Raw genomic sequence first — 21,236 nt, forward strand, 5'->3', positions numbered from 1 at the left:
CTACAACCAACTAAAGCAAACATGAAAATGCCAGTAATGGAAACACTGTAAACTCAAAGCACATAATTTTTACAAGTACTATCATTATTAGTGCATGTCTTCAAATCTTGAATTCAAAGAAAGTGGACATTGAAAGCAAACAGAGACCTGTTAATCAACGCATTAACAATGACCCTGTACCATTGACCAGTGTGGAAGCAATACTAATTGATCATAATTGATTCTTAGTGCTGCATATATGACCCAAACAAAAATTCTCATTGCCACACCCGCTCTTCCAATCCAAATCCATGCAGAAATTCCATTTTAAGTCTAGTTATCCATAGCCGACAACAGTGACTAATCCTCTTGTCGTGAGTGCTCGTATTAAGTGATGACCACAAAATGCTCTCCATTTTTATTGATAACGATCGAACTATGCTCTTGATTAATAAATAATGTGAGCTAACCACCACGTCACACTTCGTTTTCATGCAAAATTCTTTGCATTGACAACACACAAACAAAACAAAGCTACATACTACTGCTACAACATTGCAAACAAAACCAGTATTTTGCATTTTCGTTCATTGTCTTGTCACCCAAAAGGCAAATACAGTTCAACACAAAAACCAAGTTTTCATGTTTCCGCTGATTTCGGCGCTCTGTCTTTCGCGCGAGCCACATTAATATCTCTCAGCCTCCACCATTTCTCCGCAATTGCCGGAAAAACAAAAAGAAGTCAGAGAAAGTGGAAGAAGAAAGAAAGAAACAGAGTCCTCTGTTTCTTGTCTCTGTCTCTGTTCTTCGTGTCTTGCGGTGCAGCCATGGCTTTAAAAATCCAAACCCATTTTCAATTCTCTTCTTAAACAGTTTCTGTGCTCACCATTTTCAAGGAACCTGACGGGGTTGATGAGAATTTGAGGCATTGATGGGGTGTGTGTTTGTGAAGCAGGGAGTGACGGTGACGCCTGCCGGCGTAGACCACTGGGTTGAGTCGGAGAGGAACAAGAAGAAGAAGACGGGGACGGGGACGGCGACGAGTGAGTCAGTGGGAGTGAGTCGGAGTGGGTCCGGGAGGGCGAGTTCGAATTGTGGGAGTGAGTCTCTGAGCTTTAGATTGGGGAACCTGAGCAAGTATGTGGAGGGGGAGCAAGTCGCCGCCGGTTGGCCTGCGTGGCTCAGCGCCGTTGCGTCGGAAGCCATTCACGGCCTGATTCCCCTCCGAGCTGATGCATATGAGAAGCTTGAAAAGGTTCATATAACTATATCACATTATCATCTCGAAGTCTTTTTCATTTAAATTATGATTTGATTAACTGGATTGCAGTTTAAACTAAGATTTTGATGTAAAATTTCAGTCTAGTTGATTCCATTGAGAAAATACCATGCTTGGAGTTTTATAGATATAAGTCAAGTATTGGATTTCTCAGTCTTGTTGGAACTTGGAATGACATTAATGTATGTAGACTTAGTGCATGTTTGGTACACAGTGAAGCCAAAATCATGGTGGATAGCCGCAAAAACTTAGGGAAGTTGCTTGTGTCCACCGTGATTTTTGCTAACTGTGGTTTTTAACCGTGTATCAAAACATGCGGTAATTGGCTTTCTAACCTGTCTAAAAAATGATGTTTTTTTTCCTACCAATGCTGGTTATTCTAACAATTGGTATGTTTTGTTGTGAATTTGCAAACTCCATGAATAGATTGGGCAAGGTACCTATAGTAGTGTTTTCAGAGCAAAGGAGACTGAGACTGGGAAGATAGTGGCTCTGAAGAAGGTGAGATTTGACAATTTTGAGCCAGAAAGTGTGAGGTTTATGGCACGGGAAATACTGATTCTGAGAAGGCTTGATCATCCAAACATCATTAAACTGGAGGGCTTGATTACTTCCAGATTGTCTTGTAGCTTATACCTTGTATTTGAGTACATGGAGCATGACATCACAGGGCTCTTGTCTAGACCAGATATCAAGTTTAGTGAATCACAGGTATTTTAGCTATCCCATTATTATAAATATTATTTTTTTGTTTCTCATACATCATGAGATTAGTGCAAAGAAGTCATTCAGTAAAACTATTCTGAGGTACTTATTTGAGCTTATTTTATAGCACAAACATTTGAGCAGGTGTTTGATTAAGCTTCTAACAATAGCTTGGGACTTTCCCGCAAGCTCTTTTAAGTTTATTTGATAAGCTTCTCAGATTAGCTCATGAATACGCCCTTATATGATAAGTGCTAATTGACTTAATTGCTTAGTTAAGTTGTTTATTCAAACACTATATAAAGTGCAAACAGATATAGATTAGATTATGAGTGAAAAGTTATTCTGGTGAAACTGCTCAGTAAAAAGGACAAAATATTTTCATTGTGCAGATCAAATGCTACATGAAACAGTTGTTATCTGGTCTAGAGCATTGTCACTCGCGGGGTGCAATGCACCGAGACATCAAAGGATCAAATCTTCTGGTGAATAATGAGGGGGTATTAAAGGTGGCAGATTTTGGATTGGCAAATTTCACCAATGCCGGGAACAGGCAGCCCCTCACCAGTCGCGTCGTCACCTTATGGTACCGCCCGCCGGAACTTTTGCTTGGTTCAACAAATTATGGTCCATCTGTGGATCTCTGGAGTGTTGGTTGTGTATTTGCAGAGCTACTAGTTGGAAAGCCGATACTTAAAGGGAGAACAGAGGTAGTAACCTTTTCAAAATGTATGGACTTTTTCCCTTTCCCCATTTGATATTTTGTGTTAAGATTCTCCATAGTGTAAACTTGAAAATTCTATTATACTACTATATGCAGTTCATATTGTAAATTTCAATAGAAATCCTATTTAGATGCAGCCAACAATTGAATAAAGTAGAAACTTTGGTTTCAAACCTATTGCATGAGGTTTTATGGAAATCTATCTGTTGGTCTATTTGACACTGATACTTAGCATCTTTGTGAGTTCAGATGTTTATGATATTGACATGGTGGAGGAGTGGAATCAAAGTGTTAGTTAATCAGATAATGGATCATAAACAAAACAGCTAGAAATGGCAATTCCAATTTTTTGTTTAAATTCTTCCTTTGAATCTCTTCTAAATTCATCTTATGCTATACACACAGGTTGAACAATTACACAAAATCTTCAAGCTTTGTGGCACTCCGCCTGACGAATACTGGAAAAAGACCAGACTTCCTCATGCAACTTTATTCAAGCCACAGCAACAATATGATAGTTGCCTCCGAGAGACATTCAAAGATTTTCCTGAAGCCTGTGTAAATCTACTACAAACTCTTCTTTCTATCGATCCAAACAAACGTGGGACTGCCTCATCTGCTCTCTCATCGGAGGTAGGTTAATTTAGCAGTGTTATTTCTGTCTCTGTTGAAGAACGTAGTATGTTTTGATTGCCTTCATCCATTTTAAATTTTGTAAAACACTTTGGAGCTTTGTTTTTTAGTCCATATAAATCTTTTCTTTTTCTGATATTATTCATAGGCTCAAATTTGTTCATCTTGCATCTGCGAACTTTATGACCATTTGGACTCTTTAGTCTTCTGATACAACAATATTACCATTTTCAGTATTTCAAAACAAAACCTTATGCATGTGACCCGTCAAGCTTACCGATATACCCACCTAGCAAGGAGATTGATTCAAAACATGAGGAGGACTCAAGAAGGTGAAAATCATATTCCCTGTTTACTTTTATGTAGTTTTATGCTTTTATTGGCTAACAAAGGTTTAGCCCATTTGGAAGAGCTTGTTTGAGCTTATCTTATAGCATAAGCGTTTATGCTCATATTGAGAGAACTTATGTAAATAACTTCGACCTATCTATAAGCGGGTTTGAGCTTATTTTTGTAACCTGCTCAGATTAGCATATGAATAAGCGTTTATACCTACTTATAAATTTTCACTCCAAAACTTAAGGATATATATAACTGAATTGAAAAACTAATAAGATGTTGTGAGCCTTTAAATAGCATTGAGCATAATAAACAAAATTTATTCTTTGGAATTTCCATTTTTTGCAGTTATTACTTGTCTTTTAATGTAATCATTATCATATATGGTTCTGAACTTACAGGAAAAAGATTAGTGGTAGAGTTTGTGGACCTGAAACAAGAAAACAATCAAGAAAGCCACTAGCACTGAGTAAATTAGCCCCACCAGAGGTCTGTCTTACTTCTTTTCTTCTTTTCTTCTTGCATCATTGTGTTTCTTCTAATTTATTTGCTGCATTGGGTTAGTTACTGGAATTTTATTCTCATCTAACACCTCATTCTTCACATACAGGGTTTGGCAACTCAAATGCAAACTTCGCTACAGATGGATGACAGATCGGTGCATGTCCATAAAGAAGAGACCACTAACATAGGTGAGGAGGCGCCAAAGACATCAAGTGATAAACCAGAAGATGCTTCCCAGATGAAGAGTGCATCTCAAGTAGACATTCCCTTTCCAGGACCATTACAGGTTTCAAGATCAAGCGGGTTTGCATGGGCGAAAAGGCGTAAAGAAGACGCTTCAATTAGATCCCACAGTCGATCTATTTCTAAAGGACATATATTTAATTTATTAGAAAATTCTGCACTAAATTCAAGGAATAATTCTGACTCAAGAAACTATGAAAACAAGGAAATTTTGGGGGGACTCACAAACACAAGGGGCCATGATCTGCTTGAGATTTCAAAGCTTGTAATGCAAAATCAATGGAGTAAGTTTGATCGTCCGGATTCATTTGATACTTCTGATGAGTACCATTCACAAGAACTGTCAAAGGTGCTTTATCATAGAGAAGATTCACTGTCCAAGAGAAGTAACCTGGTAAGTTTATAAGTTTGACAGATTGATTGATGTTGTGTTTGTTATGTGCCTCTTACTACTTCTTGTTCTGTTCTGTTTTCATATATGGAGATTGATATAAGAAGCTTTTTGAAATGTGAACTTGTTATATATAAGTAATTTTAACTTTAAAATGGAAATAAGATAAATTTTGTTGAAATATTGATTTTGACTTTGTGAGAGACAAGTGAATTCTGAAAAAGTGCAATTTCTTCCTTAGATGATAATTCAATTAACTATCTCCTCTCAGATAAATTAATTGATTTCTTAATGTTTGTTATGTTAAAGGTTGAGGCCAATAGCAGAGGCAAGTCACTCATTTGTAAAGATATATATGTTGAAAAAGTTGTGGCATATCTATCATTGTTAACTTATCATAAATGGATCATACATTGAAGGTTTAGCAATATATGCTTCCTTGCCTAGACATGATTCTTATTTATTTCCCTCCTTTCAGAGTTATCAGGATCAAGGGGAGAAAGTTGAATTTTCAGGACCCCTTCTATCTCAAATGCATACAGTTGATGAGCTCTTAGAAAGACATGAGCGTCACATTCGCCGTACTGTCCGAAGATCATGGTTTCAAAAAGGTATATGGCAGTAATATTAACAAGATTGTTTCCATACGATTGTTAGCATGTCATTTCCTTTTAACGTTTGATCCCTGGACTACAGGTAAGAAGCACGGGAAGCAACTGCAAATGTAGCACATGTTTGAAAACTCTTCTACTATTGATTTTGAAGTCAAAATCAATTCTGAGGAGAAGCTTATGTGAAAAGCTTCTGGGTTTCAGAATTGATTTTGATGAAAGAGAAACTGATCCAACTATGCTAGTAGTATTTATTCATGTAAGAATAGAGATTTTCAAATCTCGGATCAAAGTGTCCTTGTGAGGGCCATCTCCATTCTCCAAGCTCACTGCTGAGACTGTGAACAACAAATGGGCATCAGAATGTGCAGTGTGTCCAGCAACATGAGCTGTCACCTAGAAGCTTGGAAACCCAACAATTTGAGGAGTGTAGGCCTGTCAGCTTTCTATTTATAGAAACCAGAAGGCCTTCCAGAAGAATTTCATTTTTTCTTACCATGTATTATCTATTTTTGTTCAATTCTATCTAATATATAAAAGTTTACTTCTGTATAATCTAAACTTCCTCATTCCTCCCTATTGTCATTTCTAATCTTGATAGAATAGTCTACATCACTGTTTTCCTTTGCTTTTTAAGGCTTAAAAGTACGACTATTAAATTATGGGTACATGTTAAAATGAGTATCAGAAAAATCACTATTGTACATGTATCTATCTGTCTTTAATACATTATAAATGTATCTTGAAAGAATGTTTGTTGTACCAAAGATTCATCTTCCTATGGTAACTTGCACGCATCTGTCTTGTCTTTAAGCTTGTATTTGCCAAGCATTTCAGCAACCGTCCTGCAACGACACTGGTTTCCTGGTCGAATTACATCGCCATAAACAGCCATCTCAATAACATCGAGCTCCTTATCTGCGGATTGATCAAAACTATAAGATTAGATCTAAACATGATAGTGCTCATGAATTGGTAGAAATTTGCGCACTCAAGGTTTCCTTGGACAACAATAAACCTAATAATTGTTCAGAAAATATATAACTCAAACAAGTCAACAATGAGTCACCTCTCAGCATCTAACAGAACAAGATCCCGAGTTTTACATACAATTTCTTCTAACATGACACAGTGAACAAACTTGCCATCCTAGTATAGTGGATGCTAATCAATTCCCTTAAGATCCATCTAAAAAATATATGCCAACTAATTTTGAGGTCCTCACATCAGGGTCAGCAATTTACAATAACTAAAAATACATGTTTTTTATGGACCCAAATATAATGAAGCTTTAGCTCCATAGATAGCATTCCTGGCCAGAAGTTAACATCCATCCATGGCCAGATCCACATGCAGCACATGAAACCAAGAAAAACAGATAAATGCAGTAGATATATCAATTTATTTCCAAAGGTGGAGCTGTCTACAATTCATAATCCTTGTAATCTATGGGAAACTCAAAAAAGAGAAAAGGAGCAACTAGCTAGAGTATTTCTAGAATGCAAGTGAAAGCATCTGAAACTGCAGTTCAAGGTATATGAATGTGCCAACCGTAAAGCATTTAGTAAATCCATCCAATCCGAGAAACAAAGACATACATAAATTCTATTTTTATTTTTTGCAGCTGCTCTCCAATGATACAACCTAAAGAGCAAAATCTGGGAATTGAAATAAACAATGATAATTGTCTATAACATTTAGGATTTAGGGTTCTCGGACTAAGTGCTTGAGGTTCTAATCTTATGAAGAGAAGTTCTACTTCTGATACTAACATTTTGTTTCCCTATAATGAACAAAGTTCAATAAAGGACTCCCTAAAGCCGAGCATGGGTAAAATGCATAATAATAGGTGAAACTGAAAGGGCAAGTTGAAGGTAAAGAAAGGAAAATAAAGAAGCATACATACCAGTGAAATTAACATCACAAGAGTACCCCTTCAATTCCTCCGAATCAATCTGAGATTTATCCGATTTAAATCTGTTCACTCTTGATTGAAGTATTTGGCAATTTTCCGCCGTGGACTCACCACCTACAACACAACCTCACATGTCAAATAAGCTAACTATTAATCCAGCAAATATCATTCAGCATTGTACACTCAATTGATGATAAACCTTGAAAGTAAAAACCAAAAACACAAGTTCATAATCTCATCAAGTATCTTCATTTTTCATCTGGAATACTCTATTAGACTATTACTAATCACTTAAATTACTGGTTTTCTGTTTATCCAAATCAATTCAAAAAGCTGAAATCATATTTCATTTTCACTAGCACTTAACTCTATCCTCAGTTACATTTCTACACTACACATTTCCAGTGTTCTCCTTTTTATCCAAAATCTGATGTCAAACAAAACTATAGACACTAATGGACCTGAAGAAGCACCCATTTTTGCCAAGGAAAACAGTGATAACATTAAGGAATCATCCAAAAAATAGAAAATTGGAAAGACCCAGAAGAGGTTAAAGGTTTAATAATAAGATTAAGGGAAAAGGGTAGGAGAAAAATGGAACCTTTGGAAAAGGGGACGATGTGATCGTACTCGTAGCAGAGGCAGCCGAGGCAGTTGAAGAAACGCTTGCAGACAATGTTGCCGGCGGCGTCTTTGCGCCACCGGTCAGGGTGACGGCCGGGGACAACATCCGCCTTCGTCCAACAGATGGTCTTCGTCTTTGAGTCGAAGGATCTCGGCCTGTTCTCGCCGTTGCCGTCGCCGCGAGGACGGTGAGGCGAGGAACTCATCCGCGCTAGCTGATCGGAGAAAAAAAGAATTTGGGTTGGGGGGAGAGACTTAAAAAATAATAATTTGACATTTCAATAAAAGATGATAATGGAATATAACTTTTTTAACTTAAAATTAAATAATTTATAGGCTTAATTCCAGTTTGGGCCCCTGATGTTTCAAGAATGGGCGATCCGCACCCCCCGTGTATAAAAGTTGCGGTCAAGCTCCCCTTTGTTACAAAACTGTGCTAACGAAGCCCTTCCGTTAGCTTCCGTCTGTTGACCAAACGGAAGTGGCTTACGTGTATTTTTAATTTCTTTAAACCTTTATTTTTTTTCAAAAACATTCCCTCTAAATTGACCAAACCCGATTCCCCCCAAATTTTTCCCAAATTGAACCCTAAATTCACCATTAGAACAAAGAGAAAGTGTGCGCCTTCAATCCCTCAAGTTCCTGGGTTTCTATCTCTGAATCGAACGGTTGCAGACCAAGATTCGTGCATGGCAAGGAGAGGGAGAGGTCGTGGACGGCGTGGATCGGCTGGAGCAAGGAATCCGAGGCAAACCCCTTCGCTGTCGAACAGTGAAGCTCCGCATGTGGTCCACACTGCTGGCCATTCGAGGTACCTTTTCCCTTCCTCTCTGTCGTTTCCTGTATATTTTATGGTTCAGGGTGTTTAATTTATTGCAATTTACTGTGGTTGTTGGAATCTAGATTGGCAACTGTACATATTTGGCATGGGGGAAAGTTTGTGACTCACCCTACGTATGACTATATTGATGGGGTCTGTGAAAGTGTTGAGAAGTGTGATGTTGATACCATAAACTCAATTGAGTTGGTAAAATTAGCCAGAGGTCTAGGTTACAGGTCCTTCAAAGTGTGGTACCTTCAACCTGGGTTTTCCCTTCAACATGGGTGCAGACACTTTTCAAATGATAGTGATGTGGTGAGGTTCTTGGATGAGCACATTGGGGCTGATGAAATTACATTCTACATTGAGACATTGACAGATGTTCCTGGATCTCTATCAGGCTTGGTAATTGATGATGATGATGAGGTTCAGATAGTCCCTGGACCTGAGGTTACTCAACCTGAGCTTCTCACTGGAACTGAAACTGAGGTTGTCACTCCACCAGAGGTCACTGAAGTTGAGCTTCTCACTGGACCTGAACTTGAGGTTGTCACTCCACCTGAGGTTACTCAAGAGGAGTTTGTCACTCCACCTGAAAGTGTTGCTGCTAAGGTTACTCAACCTGAAAGTGTTGAGGTTTCTCAACCTGACACTGCTGAGGTTACTCAACCTGAAACTAAGAAGGTTAGTCAACCTGAAACTGCTGAAGTTGTTATTGATGCTAGTTTTGTGAGAAGGTCTGAACCTGAGGTTTCAAGCGAAGATGAAGATTATGATGGCGGTTCTGAAGAAGTTGAAGATGACAGTGACGTGAGCCTTGATGACAGTGACTATGATGAAGCCTTTGACTGGAGTCAAGTTCTTCCAGTAGATTACAAAGTCCCTAATGCTGTTTGCAAAAGCCCAATTGTTGCCTATTTTGAAGATTTTGTGGATGAGAATGGGAGTTCTGAAGACCTAGAAAGTCCAGCCGAGGATAGTGATGAAGAAATTGACAATGTAAAGAGGAAGTTTCCAAAGTTCAAGGCTGGAGATGATGATTCTGTGATCAAATTTGAGGTTGGCCAGATATTCACAAATGCTGATCTGTTTAGAAATGCTGTGAGGAACTATACTTTGCAGAATAAGAAGGATCTTGTGTTTGATAAGAATGATACAAAGAGGATTGTGATAAAATGCACTGAAAAGTGTCCATTTTACTTGAGGGCTTCCAAGTATAAACAAAATAATTATTTTCAGATTGTCACATTTAAGGATGAGCACACATGCTATTTGAGTAATAGAAACCGACAAGCAAGGCCCAGTTTTCTTGCTAAGAAGTTTGTGCACCTTCTAAGGCACACCCCTCATATGAAACTGAAAGCTTTAGCTGAGGAAGCTAGACATAGGTGGAGTGTGAGGTTGAGCAGATATCAAGTATCTAGAGCTAGAGTGAAGGCTTTAGCTATGATTGAAGGGGCAACCTTGGAGCAATATAAGCATCTCAGGAGTTATGGTGAAGAGCTTAGAAGAAGCAATCCAGGAACCACTGTCAAAATCAAAACCATGGCAGGTGCTGGTGTAGCAGTATTTGACAGGATATATGTATGCCTAGCTGCATGCAAAAAAGCCTTTGCCACCACATGTAGACCTCTCATTGGTTTAGATGGGTGCTTCCTCAAAGGAGTTTATGGGGGGCAACTCTTGACTGCTGTTGGAAAGGATGGTAATAATCAGATGTACCCTATAGCATATGCAGTTGTAGAGGCTGAAACAAAAGATTCTTGGGAGTGGTTTGTGGACTTGTTACTGGCAGATTTAGACAGTATAGAGAGCAAGAGATGGTGCTTTATATCTGACCAGCGGAAGGTATATATTACTGCATTTTAATTACATTCTTACATGTTGGTTGAGCTGTTGTTTTAATTTTAAGACTAATTTTAATTACATTCTTACTTGTTGGTACTTGAATGTCTTGAATTACAGGGGCTTGTTCCTACACTGGCAGCAATGGATGAGAATGTTGATCACAGATTCTGTGTTAAACATCTCTATGGAAATTGGAGGAAGAAATACCCTGGACAGGAAATGAAAGGAGCACTTTGGTCTGCTGCAAGAGCAAATACTATGTCACATTGGGAGAAGACAATGGATAAGTTGAAAGAATTGAATGAGGAGGCTTGGAATGACATGAAGCAGATACCTATCAAACAATGGAGCAGAGCTGGCTATAGCACATACCCAAAATGTGACTTGCAAGTTAATAACATGTGTGAGGCCTTCAACAGAGCAATCCTAGAGTATAGGGATAAACCTATAATCAACATGCTTGAAGGATTGAAGTTCTATCTTACCAACAGGATTGTGAAGCAAAGGGATATGGTTATTAGGTACCAGGGTGATCTATGTCCAACCATTCAGAAGAAATTAGAGGTGTCTAAGAGAGACGCTGCTGCATGGCTTCCTTTATCTGCTGGAGACCCTAGGAATTCACTTTTTGAAGTAACTAATGGGACTTGGAAGTATGCAGTGAACTTGGATGCTAAATCTTGTGCATGCAGAAGGTGGGACCTAACTGGTATCCCTTGCTGCCATGTTGTAGCTTGCATATGGTACAACAACACCAGGCCTGAGGATTTTGTAGACCCTTATTACTGGTAATTGTGTTAATGTTGTATCTTGTATTACTGAAATTGTATGTTGCATATCTTGTATTACTGATATCATCTCATTTATGTGTTTAGGAAAAGTACGTTTTTGAGGACATATGAAAATATCATACTACCATCAAATGGTCCTGACTTGTGGCCTAATCCTGGGAATAATGTATTGCCAATCATCCCACCAGCAATGAGGAGGGCTCCTGGAAGACCAAAGAAAAAAAGGGTGAGGGCTGCTGATGAGCCCAGAGATCCACATAAGCTGCAAAGGTTTCAATCAACTGTCTTTTGTGGCAACTGTAGAAGGGCAGGCCACAACATCAGATCATGCAAGGCAAAAACAGCTGCTGATATTGTTATTCCACCAGGAGGGAATAAGGTAATGATTTGCAACAACTAACTTATTAATTTGTTTTAAATTTATTTTCCTTTCCAACTTTTTTTTATTTCAGCTCTGGTTATTTCATGTTTGGAACTAACAGAAACAGAAGAAGAAGACTAAAGAGGCAAGTGGCAGTGGAACAACTGAGGGAGCAACAACTCAGCAACCACCCCTAAACCCAACTAATGGAGCATCTCAGCAACAACCACAGGGAGCATCTCAGCAACCACCTCAAGGAGCACAATTCAATGTTGGTGTCTTGACTCAAGAAGTTCCATCACAGGGAGGAAGCTCAAGAAATGAAGTGGGAACTACATCAAGGACCAAAAAGAGGTTAAGAGCATCATTGAGTGTTGTGGAAACTTAAGACAGTCTCACTTGAAGAAGGCTGCAACATTATGTGTTTTGATTAAGTGGGAACTAGTTAGGCATATTTTGATGTTTTGGTCCCTTTAATTATGATGTTTTGTGAACCTTAGTTATGATGTTGTGGGAACCTTAATTATGTAATTTGTTATGTTCCTAACTTACCTTTGAAGGTTATGAACCTAAATTATGTATTTTGTGGTGTTTTAATTAAGCATGATACCTTTGGAGCTTCAAAGGTTGTGTTAATTAAGTATGATTTGGTTTCTGTGGACATGATTTGGTTTCTGTGAACATGATTTGGTTTCTGTGTTAATTAAGGATGATGTGGTTTCCTTGTTTTGTAACATGCATCAGGATAGATAGCAAGCCATAGCAAAATTAAGGTAATATAGCAACATAGAAACATAGACTTTAGACTAAACTGTGAGAATTCTCATTGCATTAGAATATCAAGTAGCAATTAGGCTACCAATTACATTCCACCATAACCAAGTAGGCTTAATTCCTAACCAGTACATGACATGAGCCCTATTTCCTAAGGTAAATTTTCAGCAACAACATTACAATCACAAGCAGAAAAACTGCACTAAGTCCCCACCCAATGACACAACACCTAGTCAAATAGATCTCCTTCTTCTTATGCACTTCAAGCTTGCGGATTAGCCCAGAAATAACCTTCCTATCACGTACATTGCCTTCCCCATCATACCAATGAAAATATGAGCACAATCTCCTCCCATAAACCTGAAAAGGAAACCCAGAAATATTACAAACATTGTCAATGATATTTTCCAAACTAAGATGAAAAGGAAACCCAGTTTCGATTGTCAAAACTTACTTGATATTTTCCACATCCATAGAATCGCCGGCCAGCATTTTCACCCACCCAGCATGTAACTAGTTTCGACTCAGCCCCACAATCGCAAACCCTTGTCGTTCCTCGAACAGACCCATGGGTCATGGAGCTTCCACTTGACATTTGGCTTCCTCTTTCCATCTATCGCAGCAGCGACTTCCTGGGGGGAATCGGTTCTTCAAGCTACTGCTATCGTCTTCTCCCTCGCACTTGTTCTTCAAACTACTGCTATCTTCTTCAAGCTACTGCTTTCTTTTCTCTTCAACAATGGTGAAATTAGGGTTCAAGTTGGGTTCAATTTGGGGGATCGGGTCTTATGAATTGGGGGGGGGGGTGATTTTCATGAAAAAATAATTGCTTAAAGAAAATATAATAACACGTGGCCGCCACGTCAATTAATGAAGCCACTTCCGTTTGGTCAACAGACGGAAGCTAACGGAAGGGCTTCGTTAGCACAGTTTTGTAACAAAGGGGAGCTTGACCGCAACTTTTATACACGGGGGGTGCGGATCGCCCATTCTTGAAACATCAGGGGCCCAAACTGGAATTAAGCCTTGTTGTTTTAGGTATTCTTTAAATTCCAAAATGTTTATTATATTGTTTTAAAAACTCATGTGCATTTTTTACTAATTTTTTCGACTTATACCTTCATTTACTAAATTTTCTATCAACCTTTCATATTAACCAACCACAACTTTTCTCTATCAACTATATCTTCTGTTCTTAAAAAAACTATATATTATCTATTTAAGTAAAATTTAATTGTTGCACATGGTATTAGTAAAATTAAATGAGGATACCTTAGTAACATTATACTATCAGTAATTGTCATTTTACCCTTTATGCCACAGGTGTCCTAGACAAAAAAAGGGTGGCGTTTATGGTGCAAGTACAGATTGGGTCTTGCACCATGCAAGAGGGGAAATTACCTACTATAACAGGTTTGTATACTTGCTGTAAAAAAATTGAAAAAAAAATAAGAAAGGAGTTTACAAAAAACACCCTTTCCAATCACACATTTTTTACAATCACTATCCCTCTCTCTCCCACCATGCACTATACCTCTCACTCCACCATGGCACTGTACACCACCATGCCGCTGGAGTTGGGCCTCCTCCCTGCCGGAATCCTCCGCACCTTAATCCTTCCCTTCCCTCTTCGTTCAGCAGAGGATCTCTTCCAAGGTGGAAAGATCAAGTCTTTGATGAAATATTTTAAAACCTAGATTTGGGGTTGCAGGGAAAATTGGTGGTAGTGGGAAATGTTTCCAACTGCCACAAATTCTGTCAATTTTTTGCAGCAGCATTTTGTGGCAGCTGGAAAACTTTTGTGGCGGTTCAAAATCGCCACAAATGTCCACTGGAGAAAAATTGTTAGAAATCCACTGGAGAGGATCTTGACCCGACTATAGTTGCTACCCCAGAACGTGGAGCGCACCTATAGTTACGTTGTTACCTGTTTTATTGATCTCTGAACCCTTTCCTTCGTAACTCTTTATGTCTATGAGTTCTTACTACTTGAACTATCTTTTGAGAATAGATTCTCTATATGACCATTTTACAAGCATTAATATTATTTAAAAATATATAATCAAAATATTTACAAAATATCTTTGGCTTATCAAAAAAAATGTAAAAATAAATAAATATTTTCACTATTTTTAACAGTGGTATCAGAGCCTAATAGTAGTCACAGCAATGTTCTCTGTTTTCTTTCTCAAGGGTATATGTTATAATAATAGGATGAAGGTGAGTAAGAGGGAAACCCCCACACAGATGAGTGACGACCAAATAGACTCTCCCCGACCCAGCTCTGTAAACCATACCTCTAAAATCTCAATCCCTGCTTCTTGTAAATAAACTTTAGCCTCTAAAATAGAAAACCTTGTAGAATATTCCTATGTTCCTGAAGGTGCCCAAATTGAAATAGCGGTACCACCGCTTCTCAGTCCATACAATGTTCAGAAGACACAAATCCGGCTTCACGTGGTCCATTCAAAAATTAATTTCAACTCCTCGACCAGGAGTCAAAGAGATTATCCAGACCACTAAACTGGATAAGTGTCAGCCTAAGGCTACTTCTGCAGAACAATATGTAGATCTGGAGATAGATCCTTCACTGATTAAGCTATGGCAACAAGAAGGTTATGTAGCCTTACATCTTGGAGCGGTCCGTCTCATACTTACTCTCCACGGACGGAAAGGACTTCCGGTAACTGCAATTGTCTCACTTATAGACTCAACTTTCCACCACTATGAACATGTAGTTATTGGAACGGTGCTGACTACCTTGAATGCTGGAAGCATAGTACTTACTATGTTTCCAAATTTCAACGTTCATCTAGCAGATCCAACAGTACCAAGAAGATTCAAGGTGCAAGTCCAGATGGTAGGTGCTCCTCAAGATTCAGATGCTTTTGCAGCTTCCTTGAATCATCAGATAGTTTTCTGTCTACAAGATCATTTTATTGATCTTCCCCTGGAGAACAAACTTTCAGAAAATGCTTTGATGATCATAGCAAATTCTGAAAATCATGCTCCATGTATTATCCAGATCCCCAAGCAGATTCCCAGAAAGGAACTTGAAGAACTAATTCTACTTGAGTGGATTAGTAATTATGAAGTTTTTAAGAAAGATCAGCAGCCTGTTATGTCCACTGAATCCACTATGAAAAGATTCTCTAATGGTACTGTCAAAACCATTTTTAAAAAGAAGGAAGGAGTTCCATCTTCTTCCTCTTCTAATCATGTATTCTCCACCATGATGATTACTCTCGGAGAAAAGGAGAAGAAAATTTTTGTTCACTCCTTTAGAGGAGATGGCACTCCTATTTATAGTGACAAGATAAATGGTCACTTTATATGGGATGTAGCTCCGGAAATGTGTGATGAAGATTATGATTGTTGGATGGATCATGACGAGGATGAAGAGGAAGAAGAAGAAGAGAAACCAAAATCTCCTTGCCAACCACCACCAAAACCAAGAAAACCAAAGCCAAATAGCCAACCTTGGCCTCTCTCCTCAAGACCTGAGCCTCTACCTCTTTATCGAAAGGGCTTGATGGCCTTAAGGAAAGAAATATCTTGTCCTCCACCCAATGATCCTACCTTGATTACTTGGCCTCCTCCTCCTTCAAACTGCAAAAGTAACAACAGATTTTCCGTTCCAAATCCTTTACAGAGAGAAGCATGCATGATGTTCTTCTGTTCTAACTCCTATGACTACAATTTTCCTCCTCTTGAAAAGAAGAATGACCAAATCAAAAAGATTCAAACCATGCCTTTTGTTACTACTTCAGAAATACTTCCTGATGGAACCTCAAAACCTGTTACCCAAGCTGAAGAAGTTCTAAACTGGCAGACAGAGAACTCTTTGGCTCAAAACAAAATTATGCAAAAGATTGACGAAAAGGTTGATTTCTTAGAACAAGAAATTAGCAAGATGTCTACAAAGCTGCAGAAACATTACAGGGAAGTCAAACAAAAGCTTGGAAGCCTTGAAGAGGAAATAGGCGTAATGAAAAAAGAACGAATTTTCAATACCGCCTTTATGGAAAAAGAACGAGAGTTGAGGAAGATGCAAGCTCAATATGAAGAACTGAAAGAGCATGTTTCCAGACACCAGAGCCCAACGGTCTTCGAAGGTGATCCTTACTATGTCCTACCTTCAAAGATTTTCCCAAATACTACTCTGTCAAAAAATCAAATGACTACTCCTCTTTTCCCTCCTTATCTAAGAATAGAAACCGACACCTCAAAAGAAAAAAGGAAGGAAAAGGTCATCCATGAACCCATGTCCTCTCCAGAAACATCACCAGAACCTTCCCCAAAGAAGACTGAAATAGCCTCCACCGCATCCTCTCCAAAGCATACTCTAATGGAATCACAACTTGTTTCAAACTTCTCAGTTGGATGTGAAGTGTCTTCAGATGAATCATCGGAGATGTGAGAAAACTCAGAAGATTCTTCTCAATATGCAGATTTGACAAATGTTCTTATGGCTACCGCCATAGATGAAGAACCTTCAGTAACAATGGATTATGAGTCGACAAGATTACATCCTCGAGAAATCAATACTCCAATTCCTTCCGGAACTCCTTTATTCTCTATTGACAATATTCCTCCATCTCAATGGAGAAAGAAGTTTTTAGACTTCAAAGCATGGTTGGATGCAAAGATGGTGAAAGCTGATGCTGATCAATACAAAGTTATTGAAGAATTTTGTGCAAACATGACCGGAGTCCTGAAAGAATGGTATGAAAGCCTCGGAGCAGTTCATCAAGACTCATTCCATAGAATCTCAATTCCACAGGTAATTGCAACCTTGCAATTCCAATTTCCAGGAGATCAATCTCTCCTAGATAAAGAAGTCCGAAGAGAATACTTTGAGATGAAGTGTTGTTCCCTCAAAAAGCCAGACTTGGAACGACACTATCAAAGAATGTCTCAGAGATTCTACCAGTTGAATGGTGTAAATGATCCCAGTATGAAGAATACCTATGTTAGTTCTCTTCCAGATGAGCTGCAAGAAGAAATGTGGAGATTACTTCAGACTATGAACAAAGAAGTCACACAGATGACTATGGGAGAAATCTATCAAGTCAACATCGCTGCCCTTGAAAAGATTTGCAGCCAACAACAACTTTTTGAGAAGATTGTAACTGATAAAAAGAAGTACAAAGGTATTTGTAAAAAGAAATACCAAAAGATCAAATGCAAGGATGAGAATTGTCATTGCAAGACTTCAAAGCCTTTCAAAAAGGGAAAGAAATCCTTCTTCAAGAAAGGAAAAAAGAAGAACTTTAAGTTCTTCAAGAAGAAATCTTTCATAGGAAAAGGGAAAAATAGAAGATGCTTTATTTGTGGAGAAAAATGACATTTTTCAAAACATTGTCCTAAGAAGAAAGAAAAAGCAGCCAAGCTTGTTCAATCCCTTCTTTTAGATGAAGACGAGGATGTTGAATCCTTATACGAAGAACAAGAAGTACCAGATGGCTTTACAGTTTTTGGCATACAAGATTCAGATGTTGAATCTTCTGAAGATACAGAAGGCTCTGATGATGATGATGAGGAGGACGGTGCTGAAATAGAACATTTTCCGGTGCTGAGCATGCAGGAGATTAAACCGCAAGAAATTAAACCAGAAATCAATGTTGTGAATCCTGAATCTCCTCCATTGCCAAATGTTGAAATTCAGATACTTCCTTCAAAGTATCATGTGTCAATACGCACCATTGCTTTTATGGATAGTGGAGCTGCACGCAGTATGATGAATCAAGCTATTTTACCCTCTGAATACTGGGTAAAAGAAACTCATCATTTCAAAGCAGCAAACAGAGAGACATTCAAGACTACCCTCATGACTAAATCTAAAATTGGGATTAAATTCTTCCCTAATTTTATTTTTTGGACTAAAGTCATAGGGTCAGAGCTTCCAAACAAAGATATTCTTATCAATCGAGACATTCACATCCAGTGCCAAAAGCTTAAAATTCTCGCAAATGGAATCAAGTACAAAAGAGACTTTAAGCCATTTTGCCTAATTCCAAGGCTTTTTACCTTAGCAGAAGCTCCACCGGAATATGAAGAGATACACGAAAAGTTGTTAAAGCTTTGTGCTGATAGTCATGACCTCTTCAGACATTCAGATCCTCTCTGGAAGAAAGAAGAATTTTTTGTTCAGTTGCCTTTCAAGTTAAATGAAGATATCAATCTTACAAAGGCAGCACATCCTGGAATGACTCCTTCATAACTCAAAGCTGCACAAGAAGAATGCCAACAACTTATCAAACAAGGTTTGATAGAACCAACAAAATCATAGTGGGCTTGCACAACATTCTATGTGAATAAGAGATCAGAACAAGTCAGGCAAAAGAAAAGGCTTGTAGTGGATTATCGTCCTTTGAATCATTTCATCAAAGATGATAAGTTTCCATTGCCAAAAATCTATTCTCTTTATTCTTACATAAAGAATGCCCACATATTTTCAAAATTTGATATGAAGTCAGGATTTTGGCAACTTGGCCTTGATCCAAAAGACAGACCCAAGACAGTTTTCTGCATTCCGAATGCCCATTACCAAGGGACAGTTCTTCCATTTGGTCTCAAGGTTGCACCATCATTATTCCAGAAAGCCATGACAAAAATCTTTGAACCAATACTGCATACCTCTTTGGTATACATTGATGATGTACTTTTATTCTCTCCTGAGGAAGAAAGTCACAAAGAGCTCCTTCAACAGTTCTATGGCATATGTAGCAAGTACGGTGTCATGCTATCATCCAGAAAATCTCAAATTGCAACAAAGGAGGTCGACTTCTTAGGGATGCACTTTACTGAAGGAAAGTATGTCCCACAACCTCATATTGTTGAAGAACTTTCAAAGTTCCCTGATGAATGGTTCACTACAAAGCAAATCCAGCAATTTCTTGGAATCTTGAATTATATTAGAGATTTCATTTCGCATGTCTCTAAATACACTTCAAAGCTTTCCAAGATGTTAAGGAAGAATGCACCGCCATAGGGAAAATAACAAACAGAAGCAGTAAAATTCTTGAAAAAAGCTGCCCAGAATCCTCTTCCTTTGAAGATTCCGGAAGATGGGAAAAGAATTCTACAAACTGATGCAAGTGATCATTATTGGGCTGCAGTATTGATTGAAGAAATTGATAGCCAGAAATTCTATTGTGGACATGCTAGTGGTCAGTTCAAGGATGTTGAACTTCATTATCATACTACCTTTAAGGAGACCTTGGCAGTCAAGTATGGGATCAAGAAGTTTGATTTTCATCTTAGAGGACATCATTTTGAAGTTCAAATTGATAACTCATCATTCCCAAAAATGCTTGAGTTCAAAAACAAAACTCCTCTCAATCCTCAAATTCTCAGGCTCTAAGAATGGTTCTCCCTGTATGATTTTTCTGTAAAACATGTCCAAGGGTCCAAGAACCTCATTCCATACTATCTTTCTAGACCTAAATTGCTAGGAAAATCCATCCAAATGATTTCATCCACCAATTCCTATCCTCTCATCATGATGAATACTGATCCATCATCTTCCTCTTCAGCCCCTTCAGCCAGAAAGAAATACTTTCCACCTGAGCTGTCGAAGGATTACTTAAACTCGAGCATCATTAAAAGATTTGCTGAAGATCACATGTTTCATTATTTAGCATTATCCCTTCATAAACATGGCATTAGACCAAAAGTCACCTGGTTTCACCTTGCAGCTCCTTTTTCTAAATATTTTTGCCTTTTTATCAGGACAACCTTTCATAGAGGAAGACTTATGGTATTTAGGGTGTACTACGTTACTCCATAATTATCCTATTTTATTCCCAACTATGAAGATGCTTGAGTTTTTAGAAAATTCAGAGAATGAATCCTCATTACTTTGGAATTTGCTAGAGTGGTACCAACCACCGGATCTCTGGAGAGAAAATCTATGTTCAGAGCTTGAAAGAATGGAGACTTAGAAGCTAAGTGAAGAAGAGCAAGCTGAGTATGTTACTGTTGCAATAATTCATCGTCCTTATTTCCAGCATCCTACAACAAAGTTCCTTTGGACTCGGAATCAAGTTAGGATTTGGTCAACATTTCCTAATATCTCAATCTTCCAAGGAGAGGACAAGCCTCCCTTTCATCAAGCTTATTTGATAATTCAGCTACATGAGTTGAATGGAACTTATGGTGAAGTGGTTAACCTTAGTTCCACATGCTCTCATCTAAAGCCAATGGATATTATCTGCTTTCCTCCAAAAGAAGATCCTCCTACTATTCATGATCAGGCAGCAAAAGTAACACCAGCTATTAAGAGTGTTACTGACAAGACTCTTAGTGTAGTAGACTTGGGTGGACCAGGTTATATGATAATGCAAGATGCACAAGACCCTTATCCAGAACTGTCTCAACCCTTTGAAGAGTCTGAGCCAATGCTTTTTGATGACACGGGTAATCTGTCTGACATGAACATGTCACCAGAGCATGAGCCTATACTTAAAAGATGAGACTGATGTGCTGAGTCATTTGTCGTCTTATGGTATTGTAAAATAAAAAGTTAAATAAAAATCACTAGAAGTGATTATGTAAAATATGGTGTGATGATGTCATGATAATGTAAGATAATGATGTTGTAAGTGATGCAATCATGATGTATGCATCCATTAGAATAATGTGGAATACTGGTGTAAGCATCCACTAAATGTTGCCTACATTTTGTTGTATT

General features: G+C 38.3%; 4 protein-coding genes across 4 annotated transcripts; 2 read left to right on the forward strand and 2 right to left on the reverse strand.

Moving 5' to 3' along the window:
* The first annotated feature begins 288 nt into the window (after positions 1 to 288).
* LOC130711446 (protein IMPAIRED IN BABA-INDUCED STERILITY 1-like) lies at positions 289 to 5,963 on the forward strand. Its single transcript, XM_057561067.1, has 9 exons — positions 289 to 1,234; positions 1,685 to 1,969; positions 2,356 to 2,673; positions 3,093 to 3,320; positions 3,555 to 3,652; positions 4,061 to 4,148; positions 4,270 to 4,800; positions 5,276 to 5,408; positions 5,494 to 5,963. Exons 1-9 carry the CDS (start codon positions 911 to 913, stop codon positions 5,523 to 5,525), a joined length of 2,037 nt encoding a protein of 678 aa, XP_057417050.1. The 5' UTR covers positions 289 to 910; the 3' UTR covers positions 5,526 to 5,963.
* Positions 5,964 to 6,008: 45 nt separating this feature from the next.
* LOC130711448 (uncharacterized) lies at positions 6,009 to 8,225 on the reverse strand. The gene is made up of 3 exons (XM_057561069.1): positions 7,925 to 8,225; positions 7,315 to 7,437; positions 6,009 to 6,326 (listed from the first exon to the last, which is right to left on the reverse strand). The coding sequence occupies exons 1-3, from the start codon at positions 8,151 to 8,153 to the stop codon at positions 6,187 to 6,189; spliced, it is 492 nt and encodes a 163-aa protein (XP_057417052.1). The 5' UTR covers positions 8,154 to 8,225; the 3' UTR covers positions 6,009 to 6,186.
* A 2,567-nt stretch (positions 8,226 to 10,792) lies between these two features.
* On the forward strand, positions 10,793 to 11,975 carry LOC130711447 (uncharacterized). The gene is made up of 2 exons (XM_057561068.1): positions 10,793 to 11,785; positions 11,889 to 11,975. The coding sequence occupies exon 1, from the start codon at positions 10,835 to 10,837 to the stop codon at positions 11,405 to 11,407; it is 573 nt and encodes a 190-aa protein (XP_057417051.1). The 5' UTR covers positions 10,793 to 10,834; the 3' UTR covers positions 11,408 to 11,785; positions 11,889 to 11,975.
* Positions 11,976 to 12,685: 710 nt separating this feature from the next.
* LOC130713068 (uncharacterized) lies at positions 12,686 to 13,154 on the reverse strand. The gene is made up of 2 exons (XM_057562869.1): positions 12,996 to 13,154; positions 12,686 to 12,901 (listed from the first exon to the last, which is right to left on the reverse strand). Exons 1-2 carry the CDS (start codon positions 13,152 to 13,154, stop codon positions 12,686 to 12,688), a joined length of 375 nt encoding a protein of 124 aa, XP_057418852.1.
* Positions 13,155 to 21,236: the final 8,082 nt, after the last annotated feature.

Source organism: Lotus japonicus, chromosome 4 (genome assembly GCF_012489685.1).
Source record: "Lotus japonicus ecotype B-129 chromosome 4, LjGifu_v1.2".
Classification (NCBI taxonomy): domain Eukaryota; kingdom Viridiplantae; phylum Streptophyta; class Magnoliopsida; order Fabales; family Fabaceae; genus Lotus; species Lotus japonicus.